This window comes from Leptopilina boulardi, unplaced genomic scaffold (genome assembly GCF_019393585.1).
Source record: "Leptopilina boulardi isolate dan_hultmark-lab unplaced genomic scaffold, ZJU_Lbou_2.1 LbouV2_351, whole genome shotgun sequence".
Classification (NCBI taxonomy): Eukaryota; Metazoa; Arthropoda; class Insecta; order Hymenoptera; family Figitidae; genus Leptopilina; species Leptopilina boulardi.
Genome location: NW_026137920.1, coordinates 3,186,545 through 3,200,665, shown reverse-complemented (window position 1 = coordinate 3,200,665; position 14,121 = coordinate 3,186,545). Strand labels below are relative to the sequence as shown.

The following is a 14,121-nucleotide window of genomic DNA, read 5'->3' as shown; positions in this document are numbered from 1 at the left end:
ACAACATTAAAAAATTCTATGCAAAATTTGTTTGAAAATCTAAAAATGAATTTTGAAAAAAATAATGACGTATTTTCCATCAAGGAGGTTATTTCTCGATTGTACAGCAGACTGAGCGCACTTGAAGCTAATCGAGAGATGTAAGATTAAAAATATCTGCTGAAAAACTACAATTGGTGACCTTAAATTGCCCACAGAGGGAAGTACATGTAGCAAGAGAATGTAGTCTCAAGTTAGATACCACAGAATTACCAAGTCTACAAATCAAAGAGAATTCCTATAGATATCTTTATGAACCCGAACTGGAATTAAAGATAGAAAATGTATCATTGTTACTAACAGATGTAGAGCGGAAGATCGTAGTAGTAGAAAACGACAACAAGTTCTTTTCGTGGAAAAAGTCGGATTCGGACGAAAAATTGAAACTATTAGAAAAAGAATTCGAAGAACAAAGTCAACGTGTTCTGAACGAAAAACTCAATGAAACATATTCTCCAACAATGATAGGAATTTAGGGTACAGTCACTACAATAGAAATTTTGGCAACGGTATTAATTATTATGATTACCTGCAGAAAAAGGTCAACAACCATAAACAACATTATGAATGAAAAGGATAAAACAAATGAGTTGCCACTAAAATACACACTTGGCTTCAAGTAGATTTAGGTTTTGCAAAAATGGTGACGAAATCAGGAAGTGGCATGTTATTCCTCTTTATTTAAAGGTTTAAAAAACGTAAAGACCAAAATCTTAGCTGATCCTTTTCTCAAGTTATTGTCAAATTAAAATTTTTTTAACGAAATTTATAAAAGATAATAAGAGAATAATTATTGCACATTAGTTTAATTAAAAAATTTAATGTTTTAGTAACAATTAACTATCTTAAAAATAACAACGAAGATATTTTTCTTAATTATTTTAGTTTTAATTAACAAATTTAACACATTGGAATCATCGACAATTTTCTCAAAGGTGTTTTGAAGAGAACTCGATTACTGCTTTTTTGAATCGAATTAAATAGGTAGGATGGTCAATCAAATTAATTTTGTAACGCTCCCAAAACATTAAAAATTCTCGGTGAATTGATTCACCAGCCTGTTCTGACCACAAACCTAAACCACGATTTCCTAAAAAACTCAAACTTTCTTGAATGTGTAATACTGCGACATGGATTTTTAAAGTTTCGGTAGCTTCCGTACCTCGAAGCACACTTGGCTTCAAGTAGATTTAGGTTTTGCAAAAACATCACACATTCAAGAAAGTTTGAGTTTTTTAGGAAATCGTGGTTTAGGTTTGTGGTCAGAACAGGCTGGTGAATCAATTCACCGAGAATTTTTAAAGTTTTGAGAGCGTTACAAAATTAATTTGATTGACCATCCTACCTATTTAATTCGATTCAAAAAAGCAGTAATCGAGTTCTCTTCAAAACACCTTTGAGAAAATTGTCGATGATTCCAATGTGTTAAATTTGTTAATTAAAACTAAAATAATTAAGAAAAATATCTTCGTTGTTATTTTTAAGATAGTTAATTGTTACTAAAACGTTAAATTTTTTAATTAAACTAATGTGCAATAATTATTCTCTTATTATCTTTTATAAATTTCGTTAAAAAAATTTTAATTTGACAATAACTTGAGAAAAGGATCAGCTAAGATTTTGGTCTTTACGTTTTTTAAACCTTTAAATAAAGAGGAATAACATGCCACTTCCCGATTTCGTCACCATTTTTGCAAAACCTAAATCTACTTGAAGCCAAGTGTGAATATTTATCTCAAAACATTCTACCCGAAATAAACCAAACCAAGGCTACAACATCAACAAAAGAAGAAGCTACAGCCCAGCAAACATGTTCTGTAACTATTACGTAACATTAAGGTAACAGTGTTACATAACATAATTACGTCACTGTTACATAACTGTTATGTAACAAAATAGTAACACTGTTATGTAACTCTTGTTACAGAATTATTACGTAAATATTTCGTCTCTCTGTTCCATCACTGTGACAGAACAGTGTTATGTCACATTAATAGAATGGTTCTGTAACAAGTTAGTCACAAATTTTCTGTAACGTTTGTTACAAAACTGTTACGTAAATATTTCGTCTCTCTGTTACACAACTGTGATTTTCTCAGATTTTTATTTCTAAATTGCTAATTAACTCTTACTATCATGTTCAGGCCCGGCAGATAACGTGGGTACGGTGGGTAGCTTGACCCACCCGGAAAATCCCTGGGTGGGTAATTACCCACCCGGAATTCAGTAACGTTCTTTTAATAAATACATACGTTCTTGTTATAAAAACATTGTATTTAAATATATATTTATAAACTTTATAGAATTTCCATATATTTTTAAATTTGCCGCGGGAAACGTACGCATCTCGAGTATGTGCATACGATGCAAAGACGTGAACTACATAGCAGACTATAGAAAGCATAGTTGAATCCAGTTGAATCGTACCCTTGAACAAGTACTGAAAACTTGGAAGAGTATATCTGAAAGAGCAGTTAAAAGGCAGGCAGGAATAAAATCCAAACAAGAAGAAAGATGGATAAATTCGTCTTTCGTAGCAAGAGAAAAAACGAGGACGTAGATGATCTTAGAGCATCTTTAGAATTAGAATCCAAGGCGATTGCGGCAGTCGACAATGCTAATCGTGTTATTCGGGTTGAAAATCAACCAGTTCAAAATCAAGAATGTAAAATAAACTATTCAGAAAATCGTGAGGGTAGAGCATGAATTGCAGAACAATGTTTTATATGATAAAACCAAGATAAAACAACACTGCGAGGAACACACTTCAAATAATAAACATCAAAACATAACCTCATTTACAAACTACAATTTTACTTTCGAGAAACAGGTCCATTCAAAACAATTAAATTATTTATTTTAGCCCTTGTTAAAAACTACATTTTACTTTATTTTGTTTGCAAAACTATATTTTAATTAATTATTGTTATTTAATATTTTAATTTCTAATATACAGGTGTCAGTCCTTAAACATGTTGATCTATAAAAATTTTGTTTAAAAATTTTTTTCTAGAGCCGGCTGTAGGAAAATCTACAGTGCCCTCAAAATTTAAAACTTGGAAGAAAGAAAATCCGTGGCTTGAACTGAATGTAAATAATTGTGCAATTTGCATTATTTGTACTGAAGCGTGTGAACGAAAATTAATTATCAATTTAGATTCGCGCAGCATTTCATCGAAGCAAGCTTGGGTTCATGATGGATTCTCAAATTGGAAGCATGGATTCGAGCGAATAAAAGCTCATCTGAAAAGTAATCTTCATCGTGACAGCAGTGAGGCATTCAGCAACGTTAAAGAAATTAACGTGGCAGAACTAGTATCAAAGTATCACTTGAAACAAATGATAGAAAATCGAATGGCATTAAGAAAAATTTTTTGTACACTAAGAGTGTATCGTAAATCGTTTCCGATAATTTAACATCAAAGGAGTATTTTATTGGTTTCTTCTCTATAAAAAATATTAAAGCAAAAACTTTATTCGATCTCGTAAATAAAATTTTAGTGTCGCACTCATTGTCACTTTTAAAACTTAGAGGTCAGTGTTATAATGGAGCAGCGAATGTTTCCGGTAACATCTCTGGATTGCAAACGAGAATACGAGAAGAAGAACCTCGAGCGTTATTTGTACACTGCACTGCTCATAGAATGAGTCTTGTTGTTCAAGATGGAATTGAAAAAGTTTTATCAGCAAGAAAATTTATTGGAACTATAAAAGATTTAATCAACTTTGTACGAGACTCACCAAAACGCATTTCACAATTCAAAAATTCGCAGTTTGAAGCAGAAACAGAAAGCGACACTTTGCTACCTTCTCTTGCAGCGTATTGCCCAACCAGGTATTAAGATTTAAAAACTATTATTACAATCTTTGTTGATTCTTTTTTAAAATTAATATGTGTTTCCTCATGGATGAATTATTCTATATTGGCAAAATTTCTCGATTATGATTTATTAAATTACTTCGATCTTTTTAACTTTAAACCTATAAATTCTGCTTTTAAGGATATGTGGGAAAAGGGACATTTTTTTACAGTTTCAAGATTTCTCTGAAATGAAAAGAGATTTTGAGTTATAATTTTGAGGAACAATAAATAAGGGTTTATAGAATTCCACTCTTCATCTAATTTTAATAATTTAATTTTTAATAATTTTACGGGTAAATGAAATAAGGCAATAAATAGTGAGTAAATAGTTTTATTTTTAGTTCAGTTGATGTCTACGAACATATGCTGAAAGCGCCATGACTGATACTCGTTCCCAAGTTGCTTTTCAAATTCATTCAAAATTAGAGCTTTTCTAACTTTTATTTTTTATACTTAATCAAAATTATGCTTTAAACGAGAAGAGTAGAAATCTGTGGTCCCTCCTCTATCATCCCTCAAAATTTCAGCTCGAAATTTTCTATCACTTAAAAATAAGATTGAAACTCAGAAACACTATTTTCCCGCTTAAAGTCACGTGGGTATTTTCCACATACTCTTAGGAAAGAATTTAATTATTAAAATTTATAAAATAAAATTAACTTTTTATAGATGGGTAGTACGAATCAAGTCTTTAAAGACTGTAAGTCTAAATTACGTACCACTAATGCAGTTTTTGCACGATCGCTCAGAGGATGTAGAAGTCGATAGTAGCATCTCTGCTAAAGCTTTAGGATTTTACAATTATTTGGAATCATTCGAGTGTGTATTCTTTTTAACGACGATGATTGAAATATTTGATCATATAGAGGTTTTAAACAAAGAACTGCAAAATTCGGAACTATGTGTTATCGAATCATATCAAAAAATTGAAGCTGTAACTGATTTTTTAATTGATTCTCGAGATTCAAAATTTGTAAAAATTTGGCAAAAATGCCTTGAAACTGTTGACAAACTTGAACTCGAAGAACCTAATCTTCCACGACAGCGTAAAATTCCAAAACGTATACAAACATCTACAAGCGAAGACCACAGATTCAACACACCCGAAGACTTTTACAGAAAATTGTACTTCGAAGTTTTTGACCAAGTAATTGTGTCCTTAAAAAGTAGATTCGAAAATGATTCTGCAGTATTTTTCAAATCTATGGAGCAATTTGTTATTGGTGAGCCTGTAAATGTAGACGAAATTGTCGACTTTTATAATGATGATTTCGATAAAGAAAGATTGATCAATGATAGGGAAATGTTTTTGCAACTCTTGAAGAGAAAAAATGTTCAAGTGAAAAATTTGAGGGAAGTTGTAGATTTTTTAAAGCAAAACGAGTGGAGTAGAGGATTAATTCCAGAGTTTGTGCGTTTTGTTAAGCTGCTCATGACGATTCCAGGATCATCTTGTTCAAACGAACGAAGTTTCTCTACATTCCGACGACTTAAAACTTATTTGAGATCAACGATGCGCCAAGATCGATTGAATAACATAGCCCTTATACATATTTACTCTGAAATGGCTGACAAAATTGATTTAGAGAAACTATTAGATACTTTTATTTCACAAAATTCAAAACGCAGTGCAGTTTTCGCATTGAGCAGATAAGTTACTGTTAATAGTAGTTATTACTATGATTTTTGTCATTATAAACATATTATTAATAAAGGAAATTCCAATAATTTCATTTCTTATTTTCTACTCTTAAATTTCAAACAAGATAATTTTCTCCTCTACCCCCCCCCCAGGGCAACTACCCACCCGGGAAAAACATGATTTGCCGGGCCTGATCATGTTATTATTATTTAATTATTTAATTACAATATTAATTTTTTAATTCAAAATAAGCAAAAGACATTAAAAAGCTATCATAAATTTAGAACCAAAAACAATTTTATAAAATGTTTTCAAATTTTTGAAGTAAAACATTCATTCAGGTTTTGTTTTACTTAAAACTTTATCATTTATCATCCATAGATTTTATGATTAAAGATACCTTTTATTCGTCAAATATAGAATGCTTTTATAATTCTGATCACAACTTTAAATTTAGAGAAAAATAAAAGTGATAATTAAAAAAAAATTTTTTTTTTAATATTTAAGGTTGAAAGTCAAGGTTTTTTTAAAACAAAACTGTTGTTTACCGGTTTTTATGGTTTCTTTGTTTTTAATGTAAAAAGTTTTCGGTAAATTAGAAAACAAAGTATTCATTTTAAACAATTTTATTTTTTCTTAAATGTAAGTATAATTTTAATTAGTGGAAAAATAATCAGAATCGTGAATGATATACATAGAGAGAGATTATCCTTTAATTTCCATTATACATAATGCATTTTTACGTATTTTGAAAATGGAAAAATTACAAAAAAAGACCTACTTGGATTTTTCTCTTTTGTAACTCTAGGAAAAATTATAATTTGCATTTCACGTAATGTATTTTTACGTTTTCTGAAAGTGTAAAAATTACAAAAAAAAACTACTTGGATTTTTCTCTTCTGTAGCACTAAAAGGAATTATTCTTCAATTTCCATTTCACGTAATGCATCTTTTTGTTTCCTGAAAATGGACAAATAAATCACAGTTAAAATTAAAGGCAAGTTGAAAAATAAAAAGGGTACCTACTTGAATTTTTCTCTTTTGTAGCGCTGTATAGATACCTGAAAACATTCGGCCGCTATAGTATCGAAATCAGCCTCTTTTAGAGACGGGTGAGAAGAGCAAATTAGCGCTATAAAATTTTTTTTAATTATTATAATAACAGACGGTATGACGTTACTGAAGCAAATAATTATATTTTCAAACGGCATGCTTGTTTCAAAATCTGTAAGGTGAAATTCTAGAGAATAATAATTTTTTTTAAATATATGAGCCGTCATTGATTTAAATCGTATTATTTTTAAAAAATTCGGAAGAAACAATATCACACAAAGTTTAAATGTATGCTTTATGTATAAACAATTTATTTTTTGTTTTAAAATTTTTTTCTTGTAAATTCATATTTGTTTTTTCAGAGAATACTATTAATAATAATAGTTAAATTTTTCAATTAAAAAGAAAGAAAATTTTTATACGCACATTTAATATAAGTCATCAGTCTCAACTTTGATGCTGCTGGTTTATCTTTCATTCCCTTACAGGTATAGTGCTTGCAGCACCTGTTCGATAAAGTAGCTTTTAGAACATTATAAATATTGTCCTTTGCTGAGGCTCCTCCAATGCCTTGGATGTATTTCTCCTAAACACAATATTATTAAACATAAAAACTAACAGTATTCAATAATAATTACACAGGCACACAAAAAAAAAAAAAAGTCAGGTCCCAAAAAGCACAACCCCATATTCCTATGTTTTTGGGGTCGCTGAAACCGAATATGACCATGAAAAATTTTTTTGCCGACCCATTTTCCCGCAACCACCCCCTTAAACCTACTCACGGGGGTTGGAGTTTCAAATTAAAAAAAAAGTCAAGTTCGGTGTCTAATTCTACGTTTTTTGGGGCGCTGAAACCGAAAAACGCCACCAAAAACAAATTCTTTACCCCCTTAACCCCCTACAACCCTCTGGGAGGGGGTTAAAATTTTAAATTTCACAAAAAGTCAAGTTTGGTGTCTAATCCTACGTTTTTTGGGGCGCTGAAATCAAAAAACGCCACCAAAAACAAATTCTTTACCCCCTTAACCCCCTACAACCCTCTTGGAGGGGGTTAAAATTTTAAATTTCACAAAAAGTCAAGTTCGGTGTCTAATCCTACGTTTTTTGGGGCGCTGAAATCAAAAAACACCACCAAAAACAAATTCTTTACCCCCTTAACCCCCTACAACCCCTGGGAGGGGGTTGGAATTTCATTTTTCACGAAAAGTCGAGTACGGTGTCTAATCCTATGTTTTTTGGGTCGCTGAAACCGAAAAACATCACCAAAAATAAAGTTTTCTAGAAAGTTACCTATGATTACACAAATACGCACCTACAAAGTCTTAAGGAAAATTATTTTTCTACACTTAGCGCCGTGAAAAATGATATTCCAACCCCCTCCCAGGGGTTCTAGCGGGTTAAGGGGGTAAAGAATTTGTTTTTGGTGGTGTTTTTTTATTTCAGCGCCCCAAGAAACGTAGGATTAGACACCGAACTTGACTTTTTGTGAAATTTAAAATTTTAACCCCCTCCCAGAGGGTTGTAGGGGGTTAAGGGGGTAAAGAATTTGTTTTTGGTGGCGTTTTTTGATTTCAGCGCCCCAAAAAACGTAGGATTAGACACCAAACTTGACTTTTTGTGAAATTTAAAATTTTAACCCCCTCCCAGAGGGTTGTAGGGGGTTAAGGGGGTAAAGAATTTGTTTTTGGTGGCGTTTTTCGGTTTCAGCGCCCCAAAAAACGTAGGATTAGACACCGAACTTGACTTTTTTTTTAATTTGAAACTCCAACCCCCGTGAGTAGGTGCAAGGGGGTGGTTGCGGGAAAATGGGTCGGCAAAAAAATTTTTCATGGTCATATTCGGTTTCAGCGACCCCAAAAACATAGGAATATGGGGTTGTGCTTTTTGGGACCTGACTTTTTTTTTTTTTTGTGTGCCTGTGTAATTGAATCGATTTTCTAAAAAGAAAGATGTAGAAAATTCTTTTTATTTTAAAAACTTACTAAAAGCAACTTGGTTTCTGGAGAATTTTTCAGCTTTTTATTGAATTGATCCACGTGTGATACTTTTTTAAGCGGTAGCAACGCTTTAATTGTTTCTAAATCATTGTACACTAACATCTGATGGTTTCCTTGCTCCAATAGGGCGAATCTTCTCTTTAAATCTTTTACTTCTAGACGTAAGTGTGCACATGTACGATTCGTTTGATCCAAAGAGTTTTGCAGCTTCTCAATATCACCTACAGAAATGAAATTTATTGAATATTATTGAACTGTTTTATTTTCAAATCCTTACAAATAAAAAATTTTAATCACATTTGTAATACCAAATTTATCTACATGGCTCTAAACTTGGAATTTTTTCGTTTTTAGATAACAAATAAAAAACGGCTTACTTAAAAAAATTTTATTTATAATTTTTTTCATTTATCTTAAAAAAACACTACCAAACAAATTGTAGCTTGGCTTTTCAGTTGGCTAAATGTTATTCTAAAAAATCATCTATCCTCTTTCAATTGACACAATTAAAAAATATCAAGTTAGATAGAAGATATATCGAAATTACTATTTTATGTTTTTTGGGGGAAGAAATAAATTTAGATAAAAAAATCTAAAAATCAATAATTATAATCAATTACACGCAAACTTTGTACAGGGAGTAATTTTACGGTCTTTGATTAAGATTTTTATATTTTCATAAAGGAATGTTCGTAATAGCATAATTAAAAAAAAGTACAAACCAAGATTTCTACTATCAGGTAACTGATTCATATCGTCTGTATGAATGCTCAACTGTTTTGTTGAATCTTTTGATAAATTTTTTCCACGTGAACATATCACTTCAGTATTGAAGTCGGGTTCGCTTGGTAGATATGTGAGCACAGATCTCTCTTGATCTTCATCTGAATTATAAGAAACTCTTTGATTTGAACTCACATCTCTCACCTTCATCATTTTTCTAACTGCAGTACATATATAACACTTAACTATATAATCTCAAAACTATGAGTTATATTAATATTTTTTTAATTAAGTTTTAAAACTGTTTTTCTTAAATTATAATTCTTTAATTAATTTTTAATTAAAACTCGAATTTTTTTTTATAAATCTACGTTTCAAATTAAATTTCAGTACTTTATTTTTAAATTTATTGAACAAATTTTAAATAAAATTTATTTAGATATTTATTTATTCTACTTAAGACTAACTACAAGAAAAGCTTTTATAACTAATAAGACTTTAAAAAAATTTAGGCTATTTTATAAGTAAACAAATGAGATAATGCAAAAATTAATTTTTTTCAATTTTGAAATCTAATCAAGCTTTGAGTAAAATAGTAGCAATTTTATGAGTATAGTTTTCTTTTTCGACGGTGATTTTTGAATATGATACTGACAAAATTTAATTAAAATTTATTAGCATAGAGTTTATTAGCTTGAGTTTGGCTCGAGGCTCATATATGGCTCAAGGCTTAAGTTTGTCTCGAGGCTTAGCTTTGGCTCGAGGCTCACGTTAGGCTCAAGGCTTGAGTTTGGCTCAAGGCTTAAGTTTGGCTCGAAGCTCACGTTAGGCTCAAGGCTTTGAGTTTGGCTCAAGGCTTAAGTTTGGCTCGAGGCTCACGTTAGGCTCAAGGCTTGAGTTTGGTTCGAGGCTCATATATGGATCAAGGCTTAAGTTTGGCTCGAGGCTCGAGCCAAACTTAAGCCTTGAGCCTAACGTGAGCCTCGAGCCAAAGCCAAGCCTCGAGCCAAACTTAAGCCTTGAACCATACATGAGCCTTGAGCTAAACGTGAGCCTCGAGCCAAACTCAAGCCTTGAGCCTAACGTGAGCCTCGAGCCAAAGCAAATGCTCGAGCTAAACTTATGCCTTGAGCCATACGTGAGACTCGAGCCAAAGCCAAGCCTCGAGCCAAACCTGAGCCTTGAGCCAAACATGAGCCTCGAGCCAAACTCAAGTCTGGAGTCAAACTCAAGCCTTAAGCCAAAGCCAAGCCATGAGCCTAAAACTTAGTTTTTTTGTCACTTTTTAAGCTATCAACATGGTGTAGCTCAGAAGGACTTGATTCTTGGAGGTTTTGACCTTAATATTTTTTGTTCAGGAGGTGATAATCTACACGGAGAGAAATCTGGTGCGATTTACGCATGAGCATGTCCTTAGGAATATAGTAACAGACGCTTTCAAGCAAAAATCCTAAGTGAGCGAGGTATTATTGTATGAGTCTCACCTGATATTCAGATGGAATCTTAAAGTTTTTGCTTGGAAGTGTCCATGCTATATTCTTATGGACTTGCTCATGCGCAAATCGCAGCAGATTTCTCTCCGTGTACAAAACTGCAAAGTTTAAAAAAATTTGACCGTAAATTTTTTTCCCCTATAGCGTGTGCGGGGTCCTTTAGTCAAACATTTTTTTCAGTTTCATAAAGAAAAAGACAATGTACATACGTATTTTGTTTTGTTTTCTTTATACATTTCCGAATTTACGAGTCAAGAGTTTTCAATAATTTAAAAATAAGTACACCAATTTTCGACGACATACACCGAACTCTAACCTTCTCATTGAATTTAGAAAAAAATCGCCAAGGGAATAAAAGTTCAGCTTTTCTTTCACTTTTCAAAAATATAAATTTAAAAAATTTATAAATTTTTATTTACTTTTATTTTTTAATTTTTATAAAAAAAATAAAAATATGTTGAAGCAAAATTAAAATGTAAACAAATGTTATTACCCTGAAATCGGCAATGTATAATATATTTGAATTAAAATAAAAACTTACAGCAGAATTTGGCAATGTCGACTTCCAATAATGACCACAATGCAGGATCGTGATCACTTTTCTTTAGAATTAACGATGTAACATTCATAATATTAGGAGGCCACCAACACTTATAAATCATTCTTTTCTTGTCATCTTCAAAAAAACGTAGCCACTTAACGAGGACTTCTGAAAAATGTTCTAATTCATTTTCTGATTGCAGGAACTTTACAACAGCAAACTCTTTATTGTTTTCCACTGGTTTCTAGGTAAAAAATAAAAGTTAATTGTATGAATAAATGATAATTAATGATAGATCTCTTAAATTTACGTACAGTAATCGCATACAGTACGTAGATAATTTTTATTTATATTATTTAAATGTGTACAAAATTTTTGTAAATACATTTTTCTCGAAAATAATATGCTGAAAAATTTCATTAAAAAATCTGCGCCTATTTAATACGTAAATTTCTATTGTGATAGCTAAAAATTTGCATACACGGCAATTATTGAAAGTTAATGTAAAAAAGACAATTTCTTTTTTTTCGTTAAAAGTATTTCTTTATTCATATTTCATAATAAAGACATGTGTTTTACTTTTTATGGTAAGCCAAAAAAATTGAATTTGTTTACAGAATAAATAATAATAGCAGAAAAATTTATATTCTTCTATTCACTGTAGTTTATCAATGGACTTACGTATATATATATATATATATGTATTAATTAACCTCACTTTAAAAAACAGTTTTTACCAAAAATAATAGTTTGATTGATTCTGTCAACTTGTATATTTATTGTGATTATTTTACTTACCAAATCTTTATCCATATTGATTATTTGTTTTCAACACTATTCACTCATTAAATAAATTGCAGCAAATGCGAGAATCTACACGTCTTAAATAATTTGATCGAAAATTTTTTCCTGCCGGCCGGCATGTACAGGTTAAAACGTGAATTTTCTCATGTATGTATATATGCTGGGTTGTGTAGTGTTCCACACTGAACAAGGACAAGCGTGAGCTACGAGAAAGGGAGAGAGACCCTTAGTATACGCAGTTACGCATCGCTCGCAACATGTGCTTTCAACAAATACGGAAATTATTGTCTGTTAATAATTTATAAATCTTAAAGTGTTGTTAAAAATATAATGTGCAGTTTATGAAATCGAACGATAATATTATTTTAAAGTGGTGTTTTGTGCAAGTATATATCAATTATACATGTGATTGGAACGGGATAACCTAGAATTCTAATTTTCAAATTTTCTAATTTACATCATTAGAATCACTCGAATAATTAAGAAATCAGGTAAGCATCTTGTGTATATAATACAAAACTAAACTTTTTGCCAAATTTAAAAAAATGTTAATAGAAAAATTGGTACACAAACAGAAGAGTGTAGTAAATATCATTGTGAGCAGACTAACAATTATAAAACATTTTTATTGCTTTTTGACAGTTTCAAAAAGGGTTAGGTTAATGAAAATAGTTTTTCAGGAACACTAAAACGAATTACAAATGAATAGTGAATATGAAATTAAATAATAGAGATCATTTTTAGTATTGAAATAAATGCTATTAATTATACGTATAATATATAAGTAATTGAATATCACGATTTTTTTAATATAACAAAAATTTCAGATTTCAAGGGATGAAGAATTATCATTTTAAAGATGGAAATTGAAAAAATGTATCTTGGTCTTTAAAAGCCTTTAAAGGTCTTACATTCTTTTCCAAAAGTTGCTGAAGGCCCTATTGCAGGTGAGCATAAAAAACAAAATATTTTTTTCCAATCTCTTGCATATATATAAAATAAAAATTTCTCGTATTCAAAAAGATAAAATTATTTTAACTTAAAAATTATTTTAACCTGTAATATAAATTTAAAGTAATATTGCTTGTTGGATTAGAAGTCAATTGAAACTATTGAGGTAAACTTATATAAAGTATATAGAATGTAAACTTCTATATAAGAAACATAAAATTTTCATATTAAAGCGAGTGTTCTTTCCAACTAATTTCATATTTATAATATTAATATTCATTAATTAATGATAATTTATAAATATTTTAATATTATCGCGATAAGTTGGTCTTTCCCGAAACATATTTACGAGATATTAAGTCATATGAGTAGATTTAGAATAATATAGTTTGATTTTCATGGCTTATGGTTTGTATTCAGATCATTTTCAAATTTTTGTATAATTTTTTGTTTGCTGATATTAGAATAGAATTAAATAATTTAATTTACAAAATTTACACAATAGCTTTTTGGAGCCAGGAAACACATTAATTTAGTTTGTCACAAAATAAATTAAATTTTGTTTATTATGATTATTTTGACAATTAACAAAATGTTAATTCGACAAAAATGTGTTGACATTAAAAAGGCGAATCTTAAAACTAGTAATTTCTTTAATTTTAAAGTTTTATTGTTTAAAGCATGAGAAAATATGATTAGAATTCTGGACAAGTAAACATTGCAAAAAATCGTGTGTTGAAAATGTAATAATTATTTATCTTTTCAAGAAATTAATGTAAAGTCTTTTGAAAGTGATTGATCGTATAAAGAATTAATAATTTCAACGTAAACAAGGTAAAAAATTTATTAAAATGAACAACATATATGCTACATTAAAGTTGAAAGTTTCAGAGACTTAGCCGTAGAGGAAGAATTTCAAGAAGACAGAAATTATTAAATATATCTCATCATCTCATCTCACCAAAGTAAAAATCATTTTTTGTAGACAATAGAAAAATATTCTCATAGTACAA

General features: G+C 30.3%; 2 protein-coding genes and 1 long non-coding RNA gene across 10 annotated transcripts in view; 1 reads left to right on the top strand and 2 right to left on the bottom strand.

Moving 5' to 3' along the window:
- Nucleotides 1-14,121, bottom strand: part of LOC127286157 (uncharacterized) — a 254,824-nt gene that overhangs the window by 29,518 nt on the left and 211,185 nt on the right. The window lies entirely within an intron of this gene.
- LOC127286170 (uncharacterized) lies at nucleotides 6,158-12,338 on the bottom strand. 7 transcript variants are annotated; one of them, XM_051312519.1, is made up of 7 exons: nucleotides 12,152-12,337; nucleotides 11,354-11,597; nucleotides 9,319-9,540; nucleotides 8,582-8,817; nucleotides 7,023-7,182; nucleotides 6,570-6,768; nucleotides 6,158-6,503 (listed from the first exon to the last, which is right to left on the bottom strand). In XM_051312519.1, the coding sequence occupies exons 1-7, from the start codon at nucleotides 12,164-12,166 to the stop codon at nucleotides 6,461-6,463; spliced, it is 1,119 nt and encodes a 372-aa protein (XP_051168476.1). In that variant the 5' UTR covers nucleotides 12,167-12,337; the 3' UTR covers nucleotides 6,158-6,460. The 7 variants fall into 7 exon arrangements, with proteins under 7 accessions (XP_051168476.1, XP_051168479.1, XP_051168480.1 ...); XM_051312522.1 differs by having other exon boundaries at nucleotides 6,605-6,768; nucleotides 12,152-12,336; XM_051312523.1 differs by having other exon boundaries at nucleotides 9,319-9,480; nucleotides 12,152-12,336.
- The window catches only part of LOC127286181 (uncharacterized), a 236,076-nt gene continuing 234,473 nt past the window's right edge, over nucleotides 12,519-14,121 (top strand). The window contains exons 1-2 of the long non-coding RNA XR_007843704.1: nucleotides 12,519-12,648; nucleotides 12,985-13,104. This is a non-coding gene — a long non-coding RNA (uncharacterized LOC127286181). The remainder of the gene's footprint in view (nucleotides 12,649-12,984; nucleotides 13,105-14,121) is intronic.

Excerpts from the sequence above, each read along its gene's own strand:
- LOC127286170 (XM_051312519.1), bottom strand. Across the intron at positions 8,818-9,318 it reads ACCTGATAGTAGAAATCTTG|GTGATATTGAGAAGCTGCAA; the intron begins GTTTGTACTTTT and ends TCATTTCTGTAG. Across the intron at positions 6,769-7,022 it reads ACTGATGACTTATATTAAAT|ATTTTGAAACAAGCATGCCG; the intron begins GTGCGTATAAAA and ends TTCACCTTACAG.